At 47.0% G+C, this 26,696-nt stretch overlaps 5 protein-coding genes across 5 annotated transcripts; 3 read left to right on the top strand and 2 right to left on the bottom strand.

The window, feature by feature from the left end:
- The first annotated feature begins 253 nt into the window (after nt 1–253).
- Nucleotides 254–1,402, top strand: LOC117585042 (kunitz-type serine protease inhibitor Hg1). Its single transcript, XM_034274297.1, has 2 exons — nt 254–584; nt 1,114–1,402. The coding sequence occupies exons 1-2, from the start codon at nt 455–457 to the stop codon at nt 1,299–1,301; spliced, it is 318 nt and encodes a 105-aa protein (XP_034130188.1). The 5' UTR covers nt 254–454; the 3' UTR covers nt 1,302–1,402.
- An 18,658-nt stretch (nt 1,403–20,060) lies between these two features.
- Nucleotides 20,061–21,230, top strand: LOC117585021 (low molecular weight phosphotyrosine protein phosphatase). The gene is made up of 4 exons (XM_034274262.1): nt 20,061–20,212; nt 20,267–20,448; nt 20,506–20,679; nt 20,738–21,230. The coding sequence occupies exons 1-4, from the start codon at nt 20,179–20,181 to the stop codon at nt 21,137–21,139; spliced, it is 792 nt and encodes a 263-aa protein (XP_034130153.1). The 5' UTR covers nt 20,061–20,178; the 3' UTR covers nt 21,140–21,230.
- Nucleotides 21,231–21,285: 55 nt separating this feature from the next.
- On the top strand, nt 21,286–22,809 carry LOC117585020 (opsin Rh2). Its single transcript, XM_034274261.1, has 4 exons — nt 21,286–21,413; nt 21,475–22,391; nt 22,450–22,483; nt 22,547–22,809. Exons 1-4 carry the CDS (start codon nt 21,336–21,338, stop codon nt 22,640–22,642), a joined length of 1,125 nt encoding a protein of 374 aa, XP_034130152.1. The 5' UTR covers nt 21,286–21,335; the 3' UTR covers nt 22,643–22,809.
- A 489-nt stretch (nt 22,810–23,298) lies between these two features.
- LOC117585023 lies at nt 23,299–23,844 on the bottom strand. Its single transcript, XM_034274264.1, has 2 exons — nt 23,754–23,844; nt 23,299–23,698 (listed from the first exon to the last, which is right to left on the bottom strand). Exons 1-2 carry the CDS (start codon nt 23,799–23,801, stop codon nt 23,369–23,371), a joined length of 378 nt encoding a protein of 125 aa, XP_034130155.1. The 5' UTR covers nt 23,802–23,844; the 3' UTR covers nt 23,299–23,368.
- A 1,740-nt stretch (nt 23,845–25,584) lies between these two features.
- Nucleotides 25,585–26,319, bottom strand: LOC117585022. Its single transcript, XM_034274263.1, has 2 exons — nt 26,208–26,319; nt 25,585–26,140 (listed from the first exon to the last, which is right to left on the bottom strand). The coding sequence occupies exons 1-2, from the start codon at nt 26,259–26,261 to the stop codon at nt 25,697–25,699; spliced, it is 498 nt and encodes a 165-aa protein (XP_034130154.1). The 5' UTR covers nt 26,262–26,319; the 3' UTR covers nt 25,585–25,696.
- Between the last annotated feature and the right edge of the window lie 377 nt (nt 26,320–26,696).

Genomic DNA, 26,696 nt, shown 5'->3' with positions numbered 1-26,696 from the left:
TGCATGGATTGTTGGATTGTTTGAATGTTTTGCGTACAGCCCAGACTGTCAAGCGCTCAATGCTCGAAATATTTTTCGAATTTCCCGAAGCATCAGCCGACGCATAACCTGCCCAAGTGTCTGGCGACTGGGCACGAGAACGAACTGTGCGAACAATTTCCGGCATTTCGTATATAGGTGGAAAATGCCCCGACAGTCCCCACAGGCTGCTTCGGTTCGTATCGGATCGGATCGTATTGTATCGACTTGCTTTGGTTCGCTTCGTTAGCCGGCAACGAAAGTAGCGCAAATTACTTAAAAATACCAGAAACGAAAATATTGGAACAGCCGCTGGCCTGGCCTGCTCTGCTCTGCTCTGGCAGTTTCAGTCGATCCACACACGGGAACACCTCTATAGCTGGTCCCTCAGCTGTTGCCGCTTCATTCCGCTTCTGTTGTTCGCCGCGTGAAAAACATGAAATTGAAAATCAATTTGACGTTCCTCTGGGCGACACTCGTCGGCCTCCTGTCCATCATTCTATTGACACAGACCGCGCAAATTGAGGCATCGAGCGCTGGCGCTGATGCGACATGCAAGGAGCTGAGTAAGTACCCGGACAAGCCACAAAACTGTCTCGTAAAACTGCTTAATTAGAGCACTGGACAAAGAATTCGAAATAGCTCGAATGAGTCAGCCGTCAGCCGCCGCATGGTGTCGTAGAAGACAGAGCGCAGCGGCAGGCAGCGGCAGCATAGAGGAAAGATCTGTACAGGCGACACATAAAAACTCTATAAAGTAAAGACTGATTTCGTAATTGTGTTACTTGATAGAACTTGGGATTTGTACATATATTGTACATAATATCCACCTGAATAAGTAGTTGCAGTCTGCTGGCTGGCTCTTGCCAAGTTCTGTCCGCTGCACGTCAGTCAATTCTGTCTATGAAGATGTTCTATTTTCTCGCATATGACAGCCAGTGAATTATGAAATATTCCGTCATTTCAATTGTGCCTTGTGCACATAAACAAAAGGCATTTAATGGCGCCGAACAAGTGCCACTGGAGCGCATCGAGAGACTTTAATGGGCGACCATTTCCCGGAATCAATTAACAATTTCATTCTTCGACTTTCAGACAATGTCAACTGCTATGTGGGCCGCAACGAGGGCAACTTTTGCAACAGCAAGGATCAGACGAAGTCGGTCACCCGATGGTATTACGACAAGGGCATCTGTCGATCCTTCACCTACAAAGGCTGCAACGGCAATCGGAATCGCTTCTGCACCCAGGAGAGCTGCGACGTGCGCTGCGGTGAAGATTGATCAGGAACATTGACCATAGAAGTCCCTACATCACCTTAGCTGATAAGTTTGTATGTTTTAGGCTAAGCATTCAAAGCAAATAGAGATCGGATCGCAGGCAATGCGCTTAAGTGTTTTTACCTTTGATCAAACGGACGCGCGGGTAAATGCCGCTACCAAAAATAGACGCTCAAATGTTGTAAGCTGTCAGCGTTGGATCAGCACTTTGGCCACTGACAGGGCTGTATAGGAAGAGGGGAAAGAGCAGGGAAGCTGAGCCAAAAATGTGCTACCTGTCAGAGGCATATCAAATGGCCGCCTGACATGGCACTGACAGTGTCGCCAAGACTTTGAATTCCACCCATTAATGTCCGTGATGGTGCTGACGTACTCGGGTACTCCCGTGTCCGATGCTGCTGGACAGTGTCAGGGAGCAGCCGGAGAGTGTTGGGCACATCAAAGCGCTGTCAGCATTTGCCCTTCTTTTTGGCAACTATCGACTTACGGCTAATTAAAATGGTCTGCACGAAAATTACATTTGCCTTTTACGATCTACCTGTTGACTGATTCAGTCTGGGCATTAATAGCAGCCCTCGCCGGCATCTGTCGCTTTTGACAGGCTCGTGTTGTGGCCTGGATAGTGGAGAGTGGAGAGTGGAGAAGGGGGCTTGCCTGATTGCTCTGCACAAAACAAATGCCAATCAAATGCAAAACATGACGTGCCATTGATGGCAGCACATTAATCTGTTCTGTTTAAATGGCAGCACTCAGGAGGGGCACAAAGGAACGGAACCAAAGGAAACCCATCCGAGTCATGTGCTAAAACTTCGGTTTCAATGCGGGCAATTTTGGCACGGCCGTCAAATAAAACCAACGAAAAGTGAGTGAAAAACGTGAAACGAAAGGCAAAAACAAAAAACTCAACTGATCAACGCACAATTTTGACAGCATTTGCCGCTCAATGGAAAATTTCGCAAAAACGAACCACCGGCAGGCACACATTTTTTGCTTCGTTTTCGCGCTAGCAATTTGCATGAAATTAGTTTGCTTTTCGGATCTAATTGGAAATTTAAAACGCACGACAAAGGCATGTACGGCCGTTTCCGATCGGGCCAGGCCAATTTGTAGCTAAAATTGAAAAATGGCATTAACTCAGAGCCGAATCATCAACGATTTTTGGCCATAAATGCCGTAGATAAGGCAAAATATATGAAAATATCAACGACATAAAAAGATTGAAGCCCTGAATCTCTGGGCCAGCATCAAGTGCACGTAATTTGATTATTTATCACATTTTTGTACATTTAACGACTCAATTGAGTTTTATGTGACCAAAAGGGAGGCACGAGGTTGGGTCTGATGGGTCTGATGTCTCTGCTGTCTGCTGTCTGTGTTGGGGTTCCATTATGGCCACAGACCGGAAAGCATTTGCTGCTGCAACTCCATAAAACTGACACGCCGTACTTCGAGGTCGATCAAAAAACTTTTTGGCCAGGACGAGAACTTTGACAATGCTCTCAAAAGTATGCTATGTCAAATGTTTTGCTTTCTCTCTCTCGTTCTCCGGCTGGTGCCAGAAATGGAAGCAGGCCAAAGCCATGAACCAAAGGAATTTATAAAACGCAAAAATTGCTTTTGTTTGCTTCCACAAAAAGTACACAAAGCAGGCAGGCTCCCCTATCGCCGCGCCCTAATCTGTCTTTTCTGTGTTCATATAAATTTTGCGTGTTTATTCGAGTGCATTTCCACTGCGACGCACACTGGGCCCACGTTCAGTGGCCATGCAACGCGCACAACACACACAAACACTCGCAGCAGGACTGGCTCCGCCACTAGCTTTGGGGCTTCATTTATGTACTAGATGGTGGAGGGAGGAGCGAGAGTAGTGGGAAATGATCCCATAATGTTGGACCACGACCCGGTTAACCAGACACACACACACCCGCAGCCGATACACACACAGGACACAGGACTTTCTGCTGCTTTAAGCTTTAACTATTTTTCTGTTCAAGTAATTCAGACTTTGAGTTTACTTCTTTGTGGGCAAGTCTTAGTTATGTTTCCGGCTCTCTGAACCTCTTTTTGTGGGAATTTTTTCCAGACTCGCATTGAATTAAAATTCCTTCTCTGGTCCAATAAATAGCGAAAAAGTTACCAATGATATTTATTGCCATCGACTTTAGCAGCGACTTGCGGAAAGTTTTGCTTTCAGCAAATGTTTTCCACTGACTTTACCTTCAAAATTCGCGAAGCGGTTCAGAGATTTGCCAAAGGGGAGGAAAATGGAAAAACTTAAACCCTTTGGCCAATTTAATTTCATTGTTGTTGTTGCCTTTGTATTTTCCACACAAATTGGTTTCTCATTCTGCTTGATTTCATGCACAATCTGCAGACGAGTTCCTTCAGGTGCCACAAACACACACAAACATACACACAGCCACAGCCACACACATACTCATACTCGTACTCGTACGCGTACTCGTGAGAGGGCGTTGTGGCACCTGCTAGGTCTCTCAGGCCACTTGACTGGTTATCTGCACTTGGCCGATCAGCCCACTTACACTTGTTGCCACTTGAGTTTCTGATTCTGATTCTGGTTAAGGGCGTGGTCCCATCCATCCATTCATCCAACCATCCATGCATCCCTCCCCCAAAGGCGCACTTTTATTTATCTAGCCGGAATCGTGAAGTTTCTGTTTTCACACGCCATCAATGTGTCCCTGTGTGTGGTTGTGACAAGGGCAAACAAACAGTCGGGAAGCGTAACTGCAGCTTTCTTAAGGACTATGTCTGTGGCCATGCCCAACCCAAATGCATTGGGATTGTCACTCGTCTTGGCAGAGCTCACACACAGAATCGAGGCATTCGCTGCAGTCGCTGGATTAAAGAGAGCAGTGCACATCCATCCATCCTTGCGAGCAGCTCTCGACAAAATAAATTAAAATATTTACAACACAGAGAGAGAGTGAGCGAGAGGGATGAAAGAGGAGAGCAGCGTGTCGCATATTAAATTAAATATGAACCTACTCCAAATAACATCAACATGCTATTTCTATTTAAATTTCGCCTTGGGGCACATTGCTGCACGTAAAAGATAAAAATATGTATAAGTAGGAGGAGCAAGGGAGAGAGACGGAGAGAGGGAGAAGGTGTACGACGTACGTGTGCAACTTTTGGGGCGTGGCGTGGCAACAAACATATTGCTGACAGTGTTAAGCAACAGCTACGAATACGCATCCACAGATCGAGCCTAGTCAGAGCCAGAGCCAGAGTCAGGCTCTGAGAGATTGAACGAATGAGTGAATGGCTGATGAGGCGTGTGTGTGATCTGCCTGCCTGTGGCTGTGTGATGTTAGTGTCAAGTGTGGGGACATTTTGTAATTCCGCAGGCATATCAAGGACAACGTACTCATAAATACCAAAGCCAAATGCCGCACAGCAGCAGCAACAGCAACAACAACTGCATCCTTGTCTCTGACACTATCTTCCTCTTTGCCTTCAGACACTCGTCCTGCGTCGTCTCGCCCTCTGTTCGCCTTTCTGCCTGTCTTTTTGTATTTGTATGTATGGAATTTTTAACTTCATTATCGAACCCAGCTCCTGCTCCTGCTCCTGCTGCTCCCGTCATTCGTTGTCATTGTCTCTGCTCGCATTGCTCAACATCTTTGAGAGTGCGAGGCCCAGGCATGCTACGGCATGCATACCTAATGCCCAATGATGTGCACACGGCACTCGACACTCGGCACTCGACTCTGCTGCTGGGTCTGCTCCATCATTGTCGCTGCCAGTTGTCAGTCACTTCGAGTGGATTCCCCAGTTCATCCTAGGGTTTGGGCAGATTGTTCTGCTGCTGCTGCTGCTGCTTTGCAAGACATTTAAAAAATCATTAATCTCATTTCTGGACCCAGTCTGGGCATGGGAATGAGACATCCAAAGGCCGACTTCTGTTTCCACTCTATCAAACATTTTCGCCTTTTCCTAATCCAATTGCTTGTAGAATTTTTCACTTTTTCTGTCTCGGCCATAAATTCGTTCGCTGTCCGCCAATGTTTTGTTATTTATTTGACTTTAGCACGTTTTCCTGCGTGGCACTTTCTGCTCCTTCGTCTCTTTTTGCCGCTGAGCGAGCCTTTAAATGAACTGCCACGCCCACAACTGAGAAGGCTCAGCTTTACAGCTGTAGAGCTGTCAGCATTCGAGCGGCACCAAAACTGAAAGAGCACGCGATTTATTATCCTTCACAGCACACCTCTAAGCGAAAGTTTTGCATTGTAAGGGGAAAATATTTCGGGCGGGCACGTTTGCTCAATGGGGAAATGGGATTGAGAAGCCGTACAAGTTCGACCACGAGAATGGGAATTGAATTTATAGCGTCTATTTATTTGTGCGTATGTCAATGCCGAGTGTCGGTGGCGCCTTGCCAAGGATATCAGCCAAAGCGCTCGAGCAACACAGCGTATGAGTGATATTTGTGGGCATGGCTGCGAGTGCTTAAAAGTTAAATTTAATTAATTATGTGCCTCTGGCTGGAAAATTGCGTATTTTGCTCAGGCATCGCTTCGACACTGTATGCAATGATTTATTGAGCCCCACACGAGCCTAGAGACGCGAGTGCTGGAATGCGGGGATGGTGGGGAGGCTTGCTATTTTGTCTGTTATGTGTTGTGTGTTGTGTTACGCTCTTTTCGCTCTTCTTTGTGCAACTTTGACGGGAGCGAGCGAGCGAGTCAAAAGCGCAACATGAGAATTTATTTGGCTCACATTTGTCTTGTCCCGAAACGCTCACTCACATGCACTCCCACTCCCACTGGCACTCCCACTGCTGTTTCCATTACCCCTTACCACATGGGGCATTATTAATAGTTATGGTGGCGCCTGCAATATCCTGTCAAATTAATTTCAATTTAATTAAATTTTTCTACTTCGCAGTCAGCCAGTCATCCAGTCAGTCAGTCAGTCAGCCAGCAAGTCGGCAAAAGCCGGAAAATAAATGAAAATATTCTGTCAAATAAATGTTAAAAAATTGACTCATTGCAAGGCATTCGAAGTCGAATGGTTGTGCTTTTCCCCACCCCCCTCCGCTCCCTCCATCGGCCCTCTCTGCTTCCTGTAAAAGGAATCACAGCTGCAGAAATATGTTCGAGCATTTGTTTTGCACCCCTGACGGGGGTGTTGCTGTCCGCGCGTGTGTGTGTGTGTGTGTGGGGAATGCGTATGGGTGTGTGTGCGTTGAAGCTCGGAAAATTCTCACGCTGTAGCCATTTTTCGCCGTTTTTCACCGAAAACTTCGCCTTGAGCCATTTGCCAGGGAAATAGTTCCAGTTCTCCTGCCGCTGCTTCCACTGCTGCTGCTCCGGCGCTCATTTATCAATATGTCAGCTGTTGTATAACTATTAATGTTGCCAGTACCCATGTTCCCCAACCCCTTCTGGCACGTGGGCACTGGCACACGCAGAGAAAAGCAAAACTTAGAAAGCATCAAATGTGTTTTAACTAATTTTCAGCAATTTATATTCATTCCTTGGATTGCATTTGGCCATTAAGCTGGCTCTTTGGGCTGGCATGCTCGAGGATTAATGCAAAATGCATTAGCATTAATAAATGATGGGCCATTCTGTCTCCTTGCCGTTGGCCGTTTGCCGTTGAACGATTGGCTTTTGCCAGCCTTATTTATCATGCAGAGCAAATCAAATGTCAGGAGGTGATCGTTGCCTGCTGGTTGCTGTTGTTCATTCGATGAAGAATACATGCAACCAAAGTGCAAATAAATGCATTTACCTGTAAATGGATTACCCGCTTAATAGCCCAAAGTCACCAACGACCGAAATCGAAATTAAAAATGCTTTTTCGTAAAAGCGGCCGTCTGGAAACTGCTGCCCCAAAAAATGGCAAATGAAAATTGTGATATGATGTGGGGCACGGGTATGGTTCCCTGTCAATTCGAACGCTGTCTGGCATTTCATTTGATTGCAACAAATGGTGCTACAGAGTGCTCTCCCTCTCTCTCTCTCTCTCGTGTTATGCCATGTGTATTCCACTCAGCCAGATCTCTCCCTTGTGTTCATTTATTTCTGCCACCACTCCCGCTCCCGCTCCCTTTCCATCGTATCTTATTTGCTTGTCAAACTCATCTGCGGCCCCAGGCACAGGAGCAGCACTCCAGGGTCTGGATGGGTGGAATTGAATAATACAAATTATGGCAAATGGGCGCAAATTTTAATGAAATTTAACAACCAACAGGCAGACTGTGTACTGTGGTGCGACACCCCGAGAGTGATGTCAACAGTGAAATATTGAAAAATCAGCCACGTTAAGCACCTCGTTGGTGGGAAGAACATCATTCCGCTGCTTGATTATCTCTGCTTTAATTTTAAATCAACCGTTTGCTCTTTTTCCAATCAGTTAAGCGGGAAAACAAGAATTACACTGACGATTGTATTATTTATTAATTGTTAACGATTGCTACTTCGGCGGCTTGTAGAAGGACTATCATAGAGTAGGTCCATTGCATGAGAGGATTACAACAGGCGGAAACCAATACAGCGAAATACAGGGGATGCTTTTCAACAATACGTAAATTGAATATTAATAAATGTATCACCAGAGCAGAATATGACAGGACAGACACGACCGAACACGACAGGACACGCCGCATTAATTCATGAGGTTGCCTGTCATTGCGGCTTCCGGTTTGCTACTTCCGCTTTTCACACACTCTACCTGACGGACAGACAGACGACACACACACACACAGAACGGTATTTGCATACACACACACTGGGAAGCAGTTTTGTAATAATATCGCATTAATAATTAAAGCAACAATTACGAGTATATTGGTAAAACAGAGAGTAACATTTAAATGAGAATTCCATTGTCAAATTGTCACAACACATTAATACGGCGAGGCCCAGTCCGCAGATTTCTGCTCACAATCTGCTCAATTATTTACAATTAAATATTTTGCTTAAAGCGGCTTTAAAAATTATATTTTAAGTGACAGAATTCCTTAATTAATTAAATATTCCTCGGTCATCGTAAGTTGTTGCCACTAACCATAGTCTGGTGCATATTTTATGGTGTCTTAGGAAGGTTTCCTCTCTCCAGTTGCACTTCGATCACTTCTATTTCAGCATTATTGTATGAGTCCTCCGCCATTTTGTTATCGTTCTTATAATGGCCGATTGAAAGTAACCGGAATTAAAAGCAAATATTTTGCCACCCACGAAAAAAAAAAAACGAAGCACCAAGCTGCAAAACGAAACATAACAGACAACAACGAGAAATGGAGAAGAGGGGGAGTAAAAACAACAACAAGCCAAACTCTCAACAAGCTAAAATATTTGCTTAAACGCATATTTACTTTGCAAGAGAAAAAAACGAGAGCGAGAGAAAGAGCAAGCGAAATTGGTTGGCAAACAGAGGGCGAGGCGAGGGAGCAACATTTGGCGAATTCAAATTCGATCCAAGCGGAGGTAGGGCAGGGTTCCATACCGATTTAGCTTGTGTACAAAATATACACTCTTAGAATGCAGTGCATAAACATTTACGAAAATTAACTAACTACGGGAATAACTTGAACAACAAATGGAATGACCGCTGCAGAAACCAAAACGGAAACAACTTTGGGAATAACAACAGATGCAAATATGTGAACATCTCTTCAGAAACAACTGCAGAAAATACCATAGGATCAAGTATGAGCCACAGAAATAGAAATAAATGTGGAATAAACTTTGGAAATAACAAACTGAACCACACACTCCTGCTCGTACTCGAACTCGTGGGAGTATGGCAATAAATTGTGGAATGGCTCCAGCTGGATGGCGTCATGCGGGGAGGACTGTTAGTTGATTGCTTAAGCTCGATTCAAAGCCACGGCGAAAATGAAAATTTTAACTCTGCCGCTTAATCAGGATATAGCCTGGCAGTGCAGCTGCAACGCCGCAGGGAGCGTCTGTGCCACACAGCGTGTCATTCGGAGTGTGGGCTGACGGACCCCCGACTGTTTAGTCAACCTCGATCCGCGGGCAAGCCGCCTCTTGAATGGCGAGTGGCAATTTTGAGGCATGTCATGCATTTTAAATGGCACAAGGAGCGGTCAGGCTCGCCCCCACATGCACCACCGCCACCTGCCTAATGGGGGTCATGGGGCCGGACAAAATGCACAATTAAATCCTGCAGCAAAATGCATTTTAATTACCCACCGCCACAGCCAGATGCAGCTGTGCGTACATCTGACCGCCGAGCAATTCAATTATAAACTGTATGCAGAAGGGTGTGTGGCATGGCAGCTGCAGCTGTGGATGCAGATGCAGGTGCAGGTGCAGATGCAAGTGCCTGCGGGCCAAAGGTCAATGCATGGCTTACTCCGCAACTGGAGAGGCTGCCGCGATACTACGGCTGAGGCTGGTCAGCCGACCGCAATGCAAATAATTCACGTTAAGCCTGTGCAGTGCATCAAAGGATCCCCCATTCATCCGCTCATTCGTGCTCTCCCCACCCACAATATCGTTTACGACTCCAAAAGGGCGACCGCATGTGGTCTCGGTCGTAATTTATGATTATAAGCACCTCCAGAACCCCAGTCCTCACCCCCTGTTTGATGTCGTCATTGCTCTGGGAGGACACATTTGTTGGGGGTCGTCAACACTTTACGGCTATTAAAGGACTCGGCTTAGGCTGGAATTAATGTGGCCGCATTAAAATCACAGATTAATGCCAGCCAGTCGATTCGTGCGATTTGTTTCACGGATCCTTAACGATTTCAATAAAATACGAAAACGAATGCGAACACGAATCATCATCCGTACAACGAAACACAAACACAGATGGAATAACAACTGCAAAAAGTTTTGCCCTTTGGGCGGAGTACGGAATACAAAAAGAAATACACAAAACTTTGGCCAACCTCATCGATGAGCTGATAAGTGGCAATGGAGATGACATGCGTGTGTGTGTGTGTTTAAATGGATTCGTGTGTGTGGGTGGGGGTGTGTGTGAAGTGGCAAAGTTGAAAAAGTTATTTGCATGTAAATTTGTTGTTAAGATCACAAATGTAATACAAATAGCAGCAAAAAACACACAAAGAGAAAGGAAAACTTTAGACAAAAGTCAAATGATTAAGTTGGGGGTGTACGAAAGTTTGGAGCAGCAGCAGATGGGAGTCAAAGATAAAAGAGGAGACAAAGAAAAAACGATAAAGGGGAAAGCGCTGCCAAAGAGTTTCATTACCAATTGAAAACCCCGCCAATTGGCACGTGGAAAACCCTTTACTTCCACTTTCACACCATTCTTTGCTTAGCTAAAAACACACCCACACAATCACAATCACAGTGTATTTCCGTTTCCGCTCAACTGGGAGAAAACTCATTAGGCGCGGCACTCCATCACACACTCCATCAATCCGTCAGTGGCTACATACGAGTGCGCCCAATAAACTTTCATTAACTTCATTCGTCATTCCCGAGTTGTAAGTGTTTTGTAAACATGACTTATAGAAATGGCTTGGCAATAATTTCGCTTGAATGCAGTGCTCCAAGTGATCGACATATCAATTTACTCTGCGTCCGTCCTCCTGGCCAACAATCAAATTGCAACAGCAAACGTAATGGGAGCAGGAAGGAGCACGGTGTGAATAATTCATGAGCGTTGCTCTGGGCGCCACTGGGCATCGCGAATTGCTGCTCGTCGAGTAGCGAAAAGCGAATGCAAAAATCCCAATTACAATCCAATATGTCTGTGCGGCCACTGGGTGTGTCTGTGTGCCTGGATGGAATAACGGGCTAAACCGAGTCAGTCCGAAATTTAATCGAGCATTCAAAGATGCATTGACACATGAGACAGAGAATGCGGTGCAAGCAGGATGTGCTTTTGGTCCTACCAATGCAATCCCATGGCCAACACGAATCCAAAACTGAAATTGCTGCTGTCAGACATGGGAATGGGAATGTTGCCCAGCTAAATTTATCCCCACAGTTGACAGCAGTTTGTGTTTGTCACTCCATTCTAGCAGGAGCTCCACAGCTATGGTCCTTCCTTCCTGCTGCAGGCACATCTTGTTATCTGCAGTGTCTACACGAGCCCGAACAGGAATCCTAGTACCAGTACCAGTCGCAGTTCCAGCATGATTGGCAGTTCAGGTTGGGGGGCTTATCCCAGTAACGAATGTCCAAAATGCAACCTTGTTTCGTATCTTGACAATTTCTCTGCTTTGCTGCTGCCAGCTGGAATGTCGTTCTGCTGCTGCTCTGTGAACTGGAGAGAGTTTTTGGGGCTCCGAGTTCAAAGCCGTCACGTCGCCAACTAATTATCAACATAATTAAAAGGTGCCGTGGCTGCTTCTGTGCCTGTGACAGTCCCCTGACTGATTATTGGCAGAAAGTATTTAAGTATATTGCATTTTATTTTGTGTGTTACGAGTCAGAGTATTTTTACCATCTAATTGAATCACGTTCGTCGGGGACTGGGACTGAGGACTGAGACTGGAGCGCCTTGAGCCTTCAATTGCCATCATCTCTTTGCTCAATAGTTGTGCCATGACGCAGGCACGCCCACATCTGCCCTCAATCAACACGCACGCAATGGGTCTGGGGACAACAACTTAATCATCATCAAGTCAGCATTAGTCACACTCCCAGCGCGTTATCCTTTATCCCCTCCGCACCCCGCACTCCGCACTCGCCGCATAACATGTGTGGCAGAGTCAGAGCTCAACTGTCATTGGAAATGCCATTTGCAAGTCTCTTTGATGGCCCCCCGACAATGAACACAATGAAGGCCAAGAAACCGCAGTCTTGTGGGTGCAAAGTGGGGAAATGGGAAATGGGAAATGGCATTTGGCTTCGATAGTTGCATTTAACTGATAATTATGCCCCCTTCCATTTGTGGATGCCTCATCGGAGCATCCATTGTTTGAGGGCGTAGCCCTTAGATTAGCCCCATCAGCGGCGCCAATTTGTGTGCGAACGTGAAACATTTGGGCCCGAACTCATCAGCTGCATTTCGTGATTAGCCAGGGGAAATGTACGTCTGTACATTGTACATGTACATGTATGAGGGGGTCGTTGGGTTGTGGCCAACTGCGACACCTGGGTGTATCTATTTCAAAAGGTTAATTACGCACGTTTGCATATCACGCGCCACATGCCGCAGCCATTGTTTATCTAAATTGTTATTGCCCTCTGGCAATGCCCGGAAAGTGATGGTTTCGCTTCCCCCTCGATAACATTGCAATTTAATTAAGTCACGCAGCATTTCGATTTCAGCTTTAAATTAAAATTGTCCCGGGAATGAGGATTTTGCCTAATGAGCTCCGACATTGAGTTGGACATTGCCCGACAGTGGACATGTGGCTTTGGGCATGGGTTGTGGAAAAACAAACACAGAGAGACAGCTGCAAAACATCTGTCGACAGAGGCAGTAATTCAATTTTTGATCAGTTCGATGTTTGGTTTTAATTCCTGGCAAAGTCTGTGCATTTATTTAACTGCGAATATCTTGGAGTTCAGGCAACTCTTTAGCCATGCATTGGTGCATTTCTTTCACCTTTTGATTGCTGGCACCGCTGAGAATGTCAAACAACATTTTATATTTGCATTATTTGCCAGGGTCTTTTTACACCTGCCACTTCGCACCCAACCCTTTGCTTTGTTCTGAAAAACAGTAGCACAAATATGCAAACATGCACCAAATTTAGCATGCCTCAAAGTTGCTGCTGCTTCTGCCACTTGGGTGCCATTTGTCCCTTGTTAGCCTTGTTGTCTGGAACTGGAACTGAAACTGGAACTTCGGTGGTGTCGAGGTCTGGCTCTGGGTTCTGGCTTGAAGTGTTGTCGTTGCCACGTTTGTTAGGCGACCTATGGAAGCGTAAGACATTTGCCTCCTCGACTTTGGCACGTGCAACAAACGATGCCCTGCCCTGTGCCGCCCCCATGCCCCTTTTTGTGATGCAATTTGCTTGCACAGACAACTCGTTATTTTATTGTTTGCCTGCATTTTGCAGTATAAATTTCCGCTACAGCTCTCCTCTCCTCCTACACTGTGCTGTGTTGGCACACATTTCCGGCACTTCCCCCTGTGAGCAGGTGACTAATTCGATGTTTTTGCTGCTCTTGTGCTGATTGCCTCATTGCAATTACCGTAAAAACCTCCGTTGAAATACAAATTGTTCGAATAAGTATTCACCTGTCCGCTCAAGTGCTTTTCCATTCTGGCTCATGGTTCGCGCTCTATGGCAATGCAAATTTAATGGCAAACAAATTGTTTTGTGTGCTGCCATTGTTCAATTATTGTCGCCCTGCTGCCTGCCTGTCGTCTGCCTGCCGCCTGCCGCCTGCCGCCTCTGGCTGCATTTCAAACTGCAAAATCCTTTTAGCGCTAAACAGTTCAACACATTAGAGACGTTTTATTTTCGTACTCGATCGGGATGAGACAGTTGAGAGAGGAGTGCGAGTGCGAGTATGAGTACTCGTGTATGTGTTGGCCCCTGCCATGCCAAGCCAAAAAGAAGGCGGTTCAAGGGGCCAGGGCAAGCGGCTAAAAGTGCGGCAATTGAAGCGTTCGTTCGCCTGGTTTGGGTTCTCTTTTTTGTGTTCTGTGTTGACTGCTTAAGAGCTTAAGTGATATTACACTTGAAGCGCAGCAATTTCATCCGCCAAATGATGGTTGAGTGGGGGCGAGTGAAAGGCGGTGGGCGGAAGCTAAAAGCTTTTCCCCGCCTGAAATGAGGAACATTTTTGGTTGAAAAATTTCTAAAGTGACATTGCGATAATCGCGTAATCGATGAAGTCTGTCATTATCACGAGAGGCAGCCATTCCGTCCGTCTGCCCGACGTCTCTGGTGTCAGGGAGAGTCAATAAATGAAATTTACAATGCCAAAAAGTCAGCAAAAGAAGCGAAAAATAGAGCTTATGAGATGGGTGATGGTTGCAGGGGGCTACTGGCGGATGGTATGACGTTTTCCCGATGAGTCTTAGCCGGGTTGTCCGTTTAGTTTTTGACGCCTCGACGCTTTTGGCCCCATCACGTGCACTGCCCCGAAAACAAAAAGCGGCAGCCAGTGGGGTTCCTCCTGCCATTTACCCTAAAAAAAACTTGATGCTTTGATTCCACGATTGCCGACTCAGAAAGAGCAGAAGAGAGGAGTAGGGGGACAGAGGGGAGGTGCTAAGGCCAGGAAGATTCAATTTGACAGTTGCTGGAATTCAATTTTCTTGTCGTCATGTTGCGGATTAGTTTCGTGTTTGTCCTATTAGAAGGAGACACGAGCACAGTTGGACATCATTTTGCAGGGGCCAGACACTGCAAGCTGCAACAGATAGAGGGAGAACTCACCAATGCACACGCACAAATGAGAAAAGTTGCAAGTTCCGAGAAGTGGTGGAAAACTTTTGCCCCAGCTGCTTCAGCTGTCGCAGTGGCTGCCACTGACAGTCATAGGAAAATAACAAAGTTTGCGGTCAAGTCATGTGCGTGAGGCATTGGGAAAGACTGCTGGCACAGCTGCAACAGCCAAAGGGAAGATGCATCTCATCATCAGTGCTCAGGGCCGAACACCCGAGCAAAAGCTTCGACTGTCCATGTCAAAGAAAACCCACAAAATTGTGCGGCCCGAAATTGAAAGCATATCAATTAGGAAAATTCCTGCCCCAAAAGCTGTCAGCAGCAGCAGCAAGAACTGTAACAATATTCGGCAGCTTAGAGCTTGAGGCTTAATTTGTCATATGAGCGAGGAGTATGTGTTGCCTGCCACACTCAATGTGGAATTTTATGTGAAATATTGCACGCAGTTGGGGCACAGAAAATACTACTCCTGGTAGATGGAATGACAACTGAAATGACTGATGGACTGCTTCGGTGAAAGGAGCTCAGTCGACTGACTAAATGCTTAAATGCCTAAAACAACAAACGGAAACAAGGACCAGCCACAAGCACCAGCACCAGAACGAGGACACGCAACAACAACAAGCAGAGATGCCTGGTCCCAGAGAATGGAAAACAATTTGCTGGTGCCTACGGTTTGGGTGCTCTTTGTGGCATCCACAATTCCAATGCCGAAATTCCTAACCCAAGCCCCAACCAATTCTTCGCCATCTTTGTCTTGCTTTTGCTGCTAGCTGCTTTGCTGTATTTGTTGTGACAGTGGCCCCTCCGTTCAGTTCCGGCCCTCTACCCAACCCGAATCAAAACCGAAGCCGCTTGATGGATTACAACCAAAAGGCGGCAGCACCCGTTCCAGAAGCCATTGTGAGGCGTGGCCAAGGTGAGCGGGAGCTGCAAGGCAGCTGCACGATTAGGCTTTTGTGTTGGGTGGTGGGGGAGTACATGTCGAATTTCTATGGCCACACCCAATCCACTCCCTCGTCAGCCCAAGCCCAAGCCCAGCCCCAGCAACTGCCTTTGTATCTTTTTGTGTTTGCGGCCAGAGTGATTTGTGTGTGCGCCCCGTGGGAGTATGGGAAAGTACGTTTAATGAAGTGAAGGGTTAAATTTGCTGGGAACTTGAGAAGCAATACCGCATAGAAGCCGCTTAGCCATACGCACAAAAGAGTGCCAGCAACACGGAAAATCTCATTCAATGGTGAAGAACGGAAAACGCAATTGAAGAAAGTGTCGATGGGGGCTCCGAGGAGGAAGGTTAACATCCCCCTACACCCCACTTCAACGGCTTAAAGCTGAATGCTTAAAGTAGGACTAGGACAAAGACGATGACTTTGACTGACCTTCACACACACACGAACACACACAAACCAATGCCGCTGTGATTCACTTCCTTACTCGCACTTGCAATTGGTTTTTTGATGGGGAAACAAAATCATTTATCATATCAAATGGCCGCAGCACATTTCTCTCAAGTGGCGTATGTGATTGCGCCAAAAGTCGACTTGGACTTCGACTTCTAAACGAAGCCCGAAGACCCTCCGGCCCTCAGACCCTCTGCTCCTCTGCACCCCCGTCCTAGATGCCCATAAATCTGCGGACTGAGGCAGAGTTGCGGATATGGGAAACGGCAAACGGCAAACGGCAATGGCAACCATTTGTCTAATTTTAATGGCCATGCTAATAGAGCCATTGCCTGGTCAGCCGGCACACCTGACCCTGACCCCGGAGTCCAGACCAGACCAGCCCAGACGGGCAGCTGCCGTTGGGATACATCGCTCAGGCCGATGCCGGGCCTCCCAGTTCTAGTCGACTTTTAATTTATGTGCGGCCAAAAGTTTTTGGCTCATTAAATACCTCAAAATGTTAAATGACTTACGAGCGCCAGCAGAAAGATGAAGATGCCGCCGCTGCAGAGACGATTGACTTGCCCCTGGACCATGGCGTGTGGCATGCGGAACGTGCCCCGTCCCGTCTCTGGACCCATCTACTGCATCATTTTTGGAAATTGCCGTTACGTGCCGCATTATCGGCCGCAAAAAATCTCGGCCAGACAGTAGACTTTCCAGCCTGCTGTCTGCCATTGATGAGGTCGAAGTTTAGGGCCTGGGGAAACGGCCAAGACGACTCGGCCATATTTGCCTTTGGCTTTTAATGAGCCTCAGTTTGTTTGGGGTTTCCTTGCTGTTTGCTGTTTTCTTTCATCATTTTTTAATGTGGCACAAGAAATTACTCAAAAGCGGCCGAGGTCCCAAAAGCAGGCAACGGAAATTGATGGATTTCCATCTGTCTAAAAAATGATTCAGATAATTTCAGCAGATAAGATTACACACGATGCAGAGATAGCATTTAATCTAGAGAACTGTTTTGTGTGCATTTAACATTTTCTGGCTAATTAAATCATAATATTCTGGCCAACAATTACGAGTGCCCCCCAACTAGGAAATTAGCCACCAAAGAATCCCCGCTCACACTCGTGTGTAATTTTAATTTATTTATCACACCTGAACGAACACAAAACCCTCACACAAAGTAGTTGTTGAGGCGTTTATTTGGCAATGTAAAGAGGACCTGCACACACACACACACACAGATGCATACGGTGTGTGGTGTGTACGTGTGCTTACGGCAAATTTAATTTTAAAAAGCAAACCCAAATATACATGCTCTGAACCTCAATCAGCGGAAAATGGCCGCAAACACGGCGGGAAAATGCTGCACCAGTACACCCAGTCTATAGCCCTACAACACACCGCACCGCACCCGCCCCTATGGTGTGCCCGCCCCTCTGGTACTTTAACCTCAACGAGCTGTATATCTAATTGTATGTGCCATGTGTGGCCAAAACTATGGTGGGAGTGGGTGTCCCACTATGCAGATGATGTTTATGGACTTATTAATATTTTTACTCTTTTAAAAAATATTATAAATAATTAGAAGGACCAAATTATTATACCAATAGCATATCGATATGTTGGCTGTCATAGGATCAATGGATTTCCCAGGGTATTTAAAGCACCGACTACCGAAGCCTTGCCCTTCTAGGGCATTGTGCATATTGCTGCTGCTCTCTCTCTCTCTCTCTCTCTCTCTCTCTCTCTTTCTTCGTCTCTTTGGTACCCATTCAACCTGGCTGGTTTGCTGGCTGCCTGTCCGCTGGTCAGTTAATGCAGTGCAGTGCCCGCCCGACTGCAACACAAAGCAACAAAGTTTCTGTTTTATTAGTTTCTTCTGGTGCTGGATGCTTTTGCTGGTGCATTCTGCGTACCGTTCCATTCCCACCGCTGATTGTTGTGCTGTAAATTGCATTTGTGGTCAACAAAAAGCATTTGCCATTCTCCCAACAATGGGTGGAGTCAGGCCTCGCCTCGGCTTTATTTGTTTTGGCTTTTTTTTACTGCTTCAGGTTTACATTTTTTCCACTTTGATTTTCATTCTGTGTTTTTCTGTGTTTCTGTTCATTTAAATTGCCATTAGGTGTGGTTTTTCTTCTGCTGGCGTAGCGTGGTGTGGTGTGTCCATGCCGGCTCATCCTTTAATTTAGGGATTGCCACAGCATTACGGCTGCCATTAGCTGAAGCAGAAACATACACAGTGCACTGGCAGAAACACTTACATATGTAGAAGCAGATAGTCTCTTATTTCCGCTTGTGTCATCTTCTTGTGCTAACATTTTTGGTGCTAAAAGGGTATATTGCATTCAAATGTGGTTTGAGATATTTAGTCGTAAATGCTTAAATTCCAGCATAACGTAAATGATCATCATTGTCCCTATTATCTGTACACAGATCTAACTGTACATAGCGCTGGATTATGCTTACGCGCTGCAGCGGCTGTTCTTTCGTCTCTCTATCCCACCTTCTTCGCTCCTACACTTTTTTCGGGCTCTCGCTAAGCTTCGTTCTCAACTTAGCAGCAGCCGCTACGTGCTGCAACGCTCTCTTTATTGCGCTACCCTCGCTCGCTGCTAAGAAGTTTTTGCACAGGCACAGGCAATTCGGACCGTCCGCGACGCTGCTGGCATAGCATGTGGGTGATCGTCAAAGCTATAAACTATCTTCTTTCGCTTTCGCGTGCGTCGTTTCGTTTCTGGCATCTCCTTCTTAATTCTTCTGCAAGATTTCCCCAGTAGTGGGTAACCTTTAGTCGACTCTTGAGTTCTTGTCAGCTTATTCCGTTTGTTTTATATTTTTTTTGGGCTAAATATTCAACACTTTCTTCTATCCGCTCTCACACACATCGTCCTCTGTCTATCTCTCTTTCACCCTCTATCTTTCTCGCTTAGTTGTTTCTCTCAGGTTGCTCACTTTGGTTTTATTTCCATGTTTTTATGTTGCTGCAACAGAAAAACAACAACTCGGCGGAGGTTTGTTTTTAATTAAAACAACAATGCAATGCCAGTGCCACACTTCCGTTCGTCCACTCTAACCTGACCCACCACGACCCCTCTCCTCACACCCACAACAACACTAGTCGGCCACATACGTACACATATTATTTTCCCTGACTGACTGACTTGTTGCTGTTGTTTCTCCTGTTGTTTCTGCTGTTATTTTTGCTGTTGCTTTGGCGCTTACAATTTCATTTTGTTGCCCCTTCCTCCCTTTCTCTTACTCACCTCCAACTTGCTTTCTCTTTTGCTCTTTGCCATTCCTGCCAGCTGCCATCTGCCCTCTGGCCACTGCAGTGCACTGGTCGGCAAGCTTTGTTTTCGAAATTTGCCTGAGTGTGTCCCTCTGTGGGTGTCTGTGTGTGTGTGCTTTGTGTGAAAAGTGATAAGTGAAATATGCTTTTTCAGCTGAATTTTCAATTTAGTCGTTCAATGCAATTCCAATTTGATATTGCCAATGGCCAAGTAACAAGCCAACTCCACAGAAGAGACAGGGGTGGACGGTGGGCAGGGAATCCGTTGAATGAAAATGAAAATAAAAAGTGTCAGACAGACGGAGAGACAGAGGGAAACTTTCGCATAATTGACACTGAAATAAAATGAATTCCAAACGCATTTTGCACCTTCATGACATGACATCAGATTATGTGTGAGGGGGCGTGTGGGGAGATGTGTACATATTCCACTTCCACTTGGAGTTCGCTGAACTTTTTAACTAATTTCGAATGCAATTCGCAACGTGGACGTGAACGTGGCCAGTCACTTGACAGCCACTTGACACTATCTAGTTGAACAAATGAACCCCTTCTGCCCCGTGACACATGCAGTTGCAACACTCGTTATAGTGCCTTTGTGGGCGTGCAGGACAAAAACCAGCGAGCAAAAGTGCAAAGTCCAAGGAAGTGGTTGGGTGGGTCGTCGAGGGTTAACCTGAGCATGCTGGCACGTCGAAAAATCCATACTAACCTAGTAGACGGCGCTTGCATGAGTATACAGGAATACGTCTATGGCATTCGGCTACATATTTTTGGATACGTTCAATCAAATTTCAGTTGGCACAAATTCAAGTCTGGCAAGAGAAAAAAATATAAATTTTAGCGTGAATAATTTGAATTGAGAGAGGGAAAATGGTACACAAGAAAATCCTATTCGTGTGCATGGGTAAGCATATGGCATACACCGTTTGAGGGATTGTTCATTAATCCCTGTTTGCAGGCAACATCTGCAGCTCACCCATGGCGGAGGCCATTATGCAGAGCCTCATGGTGAAGACGAGCATCTACTGGGAGGTGGACAGTGCAGGGCTGCGCTCCTGGAACATTGGCCGCCGTCCCCACAAGCACTGCCTGAGAACCCTGCGAGATCATGGACTGCGATCTGATCACTTTTGTCGTCAGGTGAGTGGAGGTTTAACCACTTTAAGTGCTAATGATCCATCTTCCTTTTCCCATCAGTTCACTGTCCAGGACTTTCGTTACTTCGACTACATTGTGGCCATGGACGAGTCGGTGTACAAGGAGCTGCTGCTGTGGTCCAACCTCTATCGCTCGTCCACGCAGTGTCTGGTGGTGCTAATGAGTTCGTTCGGCGAGAACGGCAAGCCCACGACCATCACAGAACTCTCACCGGTTAGTCTTGGCACTCTCCAACTCCCAACTGAATTACGATCCTCTCTCCATTTCGTAGACCTACAAGCTGAAGAGCTTTCGGAATGCCTATTACCAGATCAAGGATTGCTGCAAGTATTTCATACTTGGCCAAAAGATTTCCATCGTGCAGTACGCGCTGCCCAGCTCGGAGGATGACTACATCTACCCGGAGCATCAGGCTGAGCCCGTGAAGTCCGTGGAGACGTACAGCAGCGAGAAGAAGTCGCTGCAGCAGATGTCTCAGCAGGGTCCGTCGCAGAAACAGTTGCACTCGATGGCGGATACCCTGGACCTGGCCACGAACGCCTTCCTCACGGGCGTCTGCACAAAGATCTTGTCCTCGCCCAAGCCCATGTCGAAGTACCACAAAACCTCATCCAACTGCCGCCAAAGGAAACTGTGCCTCGTGTGTGGCAAGAAATTTTTAGACTCGCTCTGAAAACATAATTGAAACATTGATTGAGCCCCACCGTGGCAGGTGTAGACCTTGAGAATAAAAATGTCTCTTATCTGGCAGTTGGCATTAAGCAGCCATCTGATGGCCAGCTAATTGGCTTAGCAATTCCTCTATAAATGGTTCCAACAGCCAGGGTCGGGCCACAGCCACAGTTCGATGCGCATCGGAATCGGATAGCATGGAGCGCAGTCCAATGGCCCTGCTGGGGCCCAGATTCGAGGCGCAAACAGGAGTCAATGGTTCCGTGTTGGATAATGTAAGTGGCGTGGAGGGTAGGGATCTATATGCAAATTGGTTCGTGGATTCTTGTCTCGCAGGTACTGCCCGATATGGCGCCTCTGGTCAATCCTTACTGGAGTCGCTTCGCTCCCATGGATCCCACAATGAGCAAGATTCTCGGCCTGTTCACACTCATCATTCTGATCATCTCGTGCTGTGGCAATGGCGTTGTGGTCTACATCTTTGGCGGCACCAAGTCGCTGCGCACGCCCGCCAATCTGCTCGTCCTCAATCTGGCCTTCTCGGACTTTTGCATGATGGCCTCACAGTCGCCGGTTATGATCATCAATTTCTACTACGAGACCTGGGTGCTGGGGCCGCTGTGGTGCGACATTTACGCTGCCTGCGGCTCCCTCTTCGGCTGTGTGTCCATCTGGTCCATGTGTATGATCGCCTTCGATCGCTACAATGTGATTGTCAAGGGCATCAATGGCTCACCCATGACCATAAAGACTTCGATCATGAAGATTCTGTTCATCTGGATGATGGCTGTGTTCTGGACCATCATGCCGCTCATCGGCTGGAGCAGCTACGTGCCGGAGGGCAATCTGACCGCCTGCAGCATCGATTACATGACGCGAAAGTGGAATCCGCGCTCCTACCTCATCACCTACTCCCTGTTCGTGTACTACACGCCGCTGTTCATGATCTGCTACTCCTACTGGTTCATCATTGCCGCCGTGGCTGCCCACGAGAAGGCCATGCGGGAGCAGGCGAAGAAGATGAATGTCAAGTCGCTGCGCAGCTCCGAGGACTGCGACAAGAGCGCCGAGAGCAAGCTGGCCAAGGTGGCTCTGACCACCATCTCGCTGTGGTTTATGGCCTGGACTCCCTACCTCGTTATCTGCTACTTTGGACTCTTCAAAATCGAAGGCCTCACCCCACTGACCACCATCTGGGGTGCGACCTTTGCCAAGACCAGCGCCGTGTACAATCCCATCGTATATGGCATCAGGTGAGTGTCCGTGGAGGGTGCCAGTGGTTGAGTCTTTAATTCTTTAAACCCTCCGCAGTCATCCCAAGTACAGACTGGTGCTCAAGGAGAAGGTAAGACCCTCCATTCGTGCGGTGTATTTCATATTTTGCAGAGTTCATTTTTGTCCCTGGCAGTGTCCCATGTGCGTGTGCGGCAGCACGGATGAACCCAAGCCGGATGCGCCCCCATCCGATACGGAAACCACATCCGATGCAGAGTCAAAGGCTTAACCTGGGGAAAATACTCCTACGAGGAGAACTCGCATCTACGCAATTGCCTTCAAAAGGCACAAAAATGTCGACGAGCGTGAAATGCAACCATCATAAAAATGATGCAAAAATGTACAAAAAAAAACAGAGAGGAAATGGCATTAAACCTGACGGAATATTGAACTTTACGAGTCACTGAATGTCCCAGTCGCTCATTACGCTCATGTCAAGGACAGCATTACGGTGTCTGCATCCATCAAGGCATACCCTTTGCCCCTCCCCGTGCCCCTCCTGGGTTCTGGGGCTCGCCTGCAGATTCATCTTCATTGACACACATTGCCATGAAATGGAAGCCAAATGTTGCCTTTGCCATGTGCGGGCTTTGTCTCGCATCTAATGATTATAATTACGAAACAGCTCCCGCTCCCATTCCCGCTCCCGCTCCCAATAGGCCCTCCCACACACACACATTAGCCCCTCCCCTTGGCAGACTAATGAGCACTAGAAACAGAGACACAGGCAGGGCAGGGACTGCACTCTACACTTAACCCAGCAAAGCTCAACAGACAAAAGGGGCAACAAGAGTCAGAGTCAGATGGCAATATGGCAATATGGCCAAAGTTCATTTTCTTTGACAGAGGCAGAACCATTTCCCCTATCCAAAGTGAAGAGTGAAATTATCGGAAACCATTCAAGGATACCCTCTTGGCTTTATTGAACATTAAATCATGAAGTACTGTTCTTGGATCACCAAAACAAACCGATACGCGATGCCCCAGAGCTGGCGCCATAGATGGCCCATTGCTGGCCAGCCACACGGTCCAAGGAGGCATAAGCACCTGCTGCCAGTGCATTCACACACACCTTGTGCTGGGTAATATTCCGACTGCTGATCAGCTCGGCATTGCAGTGACCCAAGCCTAGGTCGAAGGTGTCCGCAATCTCCATGCCCTCAGCCTGAGCCCTGGCCGTATTTGGTAGCTTCTCCTCAATGACCATTCGGATGTGGATGCTCGTGTCTTTGGCCCATTGAATCGCTAAGTTAACAGCTGGATCTTGGCCAAAGGTAGGTCCCAGCTGCAATACACAAATGGCTTAAGGATAGTCAAATTTATTTGTAAAGAAAACCCACCAGAAGCGCCGCACAGACACAGAAGACGATCCACGATGCATGCGACATTTTCCGACAACCTTCGCTGGCCAACTGAGCGGCCAACAATCTCCCCGTTGCCGTTGATATCTTGGCTAATTGTGTGACTGTTTGCACTGATAGTGTTTACAGCCTCCACTCCATTATCTCGCCACCACTGATAGCCTCAACCTAATTATGCTACATGCCAGGCCATATATCGTGCCAGAAGATCAACCAAGCGTTTGCTTATCTGCTGCGAGGCAGCGGAAGTGGCACTCGGCGATCAAACAACAGTAGCAAGTGTGAACAGCAAGCAAATACTCGACCCAGCATGATTCATCATTCGATTTTGTGCTAGTCAAAAGTATTTCCTTATTTTCTATCCCAAAAACTAACGAACTCTGAACAGAAGCCACAGCCGCAAAAAAATGGTTCAACTTTTGCATCAAAACAAAAGCCACAAGCCCATAACAAATTTACATTCATACATTCCCAGGACCAGTACCAGTACGAGTACGAGTACGAGAACGAGTGTATGCACTTTCAGAGTGTTCTTCCCCCTTGGCCCGTCCTGTATCTGTTTTTGGTAACCGATTTTGGCATATATATTTAGTTGGTCTGCCCCGAATGCGGCTGGATTTCATTTTGGACTCTTTGCATTTACATTTTTTACTGCTGCTGCTCTGGCACAACTTTTGCATTACCAAAACACAGGGCACAGGGATGGTACAGTTGTGAGTTTCAGTTTTAGGAAAGTTGGGTGTAGAAGTTGGGGCAGAATTTGGGGCAGCATTTGGGGCGACTCGCGGCCAACACTACACGAAACTTTGCAGATTTCGGTGGCTGTTTTTGATGCTGTTTCTGTTGCTGTAATGACAACAGCCAGAGAAAACTCAAGTTTCAAATCTCAAAATATTTCAATTAAGTGGCTCAAACTTTGCACTCGCACCAGATCCTTCCTGTTGTGTATGTGGCGGGTAGCGACTGGCGGGGATTTGTGTTTCAAATTTACATTTAATTACAGATTTGAATTTGAAATTAAATCCCTACAACCTCTGTCCTTTGCCCGGGCTTTGTCCGTTTCTCTTTCGGCTTATCGATCCTCCTGCATCCTGCCAGTTGGTCACTTGCGGCGGGTCTTTGGCTCGTTAAGCCGAGCCATTTAGGAGCCAGAGCCAGAGGGTCAGCCTGGAATTCATATGCAAATGCCATAACAAATCGAATCGAATCGAATCGAGCAAGGGAGACGAACACTTATCAGTGGGGGGCAGTGGAAGGCGAAGGCGTTTCGGTTGAGGCAGGAACAACAATTGGGCAATGATAATTGAGGCTGGACTGCAGCGCATAAATCAGCACTCGACATCAGCTCTGCGGACTCTCCATGGGCCAATTCATAGCCAAATCATGCACTGGAAACCATTTGGCAGGCCAAAGGTCTACAGCAAATTGATAAATGCAGAAAAGGGCCACCAAGACCGAGCATCAAAAGGCAACGGAACTCAAATATTTGACCAAAATGCGTCAAGTTCCAAAACCCAAAGACCCAAAACTCGGCGACTCAACTATGCGCCACAGCATTAGCAGCGAGGAGGCAGCAAGGGTCAAGGAGCAATGGGTTCGAGGTCGTCTTCAACTTATTGTGACGCGAACAGGCAAAGTATTTCCCAACTTCTGCCAAACCCAACCAAAATCGAGACGATTCGAGTCGCAGGCAAGCGAAAAGCAGCGTCAAATCTTGTAATTCCTAAATGGGAAATGTAATAAAGCGAAGAATGCAAAGCCCAAGCAGCCACATCAAAGCAGCTCCCCCAAGTGAAACTAAGAGAAAGAATTCCAGCATTGAGCTTATTTGATTGTTATTGCAAACTACTTTGGTCGATTGCCCTTAGCTAAACATAAACTACAACAATTAAGGCATTAAATACTGGAATAAAAGGGAAACTCTAGGCTGTGCCTGTGGCTGGTGCGGCTGCTGCTGCCTGGCGCGCCTTCCACTCGTCATCGATCAGCTTAAGCTCGTTCTTGGCGTTGGTCAGCAGCGGCTTGACGCAACGGATCTGCAGCCAGGGCAGTGTGGCGGGTGTGCTGCAGCCGGCAATCGTCTCCTGGGAATTGGCCACCACATCCTGGACACGCTCGGCCAGATCGGTGGGGAAGTTGGGCTGGCTGAGCAGACGCTCGGCCTCGCGCTGCAGCACCACAGACTGGAAGAACGATGAGATGGAAGCGCCACCGAAGGGTGGAGTGGCAGCCACTGGCGCGCCTGCTCCTGCACCAGCACCAGCACTACCGAAGAGTCCGTTCAGAAAGGGATTGAAGGCAGCCGCGTAGGGATTGGCAGCCGCAAAGGGATTGTTGGCAATGCCGCCACCGGGAGATGGTGCCACCTGCGGATGGAGGAAATAATTATAATTATTTTTGGAGTCCGAATTGGAATTATCTGCCACTCCTTACCTGACTGTTGGCACAGGCAATGCTGGCCACGAGTAGAACAATTGCGAATTTCATTTTAATTCTGAGTGTGGGGCTCAGTCGTTTGGTTTTCGGATAGACTAATGCTCTGGCGGCCTGTGGAGGGGGCTTTTATACGCAATTAACAACAAGATGGGTGTACAAGCTTATCTGCACCATATCTGCCGTGCTACCGCGATTGAACTGATTTACATGTTCATTGTTTGTTTGGCTGAGCCCCGTACCGGGTGGGTTATCTTCATAGATAGTAGATACGAAGTGGGAAACAAGAATGTGGACAAAAATTGCAGCCTCATGCGATGACGTCATCGCTGTTTTTTGTATTTACGCTAATAAATATCTTTCAATAAATTAATTTAATTTTTGAAATAAAATCTGTTAGCGATTTGGGCGGGAAATGTGAATTGTTACAGACTCTGTTAACGAGTTAACAGCGGGAGCATCTACAGTGGGTTCTAGTTGCCGCCAACA

This window comes from Drosophila guanche, unplaced genomic scaffold (assembly GCF_900245975.1).
Source record: "Drosophila guanche unplaced genomic scaffold, DGUA_6, whole genome shotgun sequence".
NCBI classification, from domain to species: Eukaryota; Metazoa; Arthropoda; class Insecta; order Diptera; family Drosophilidae; genus Drosophila; species Drosophila guanche.
The sequence above is the reverse complement of the archived record's forward strand: the minus strand, read 5'-3'. Positions and strand labels throughout refer to the sequence as shown.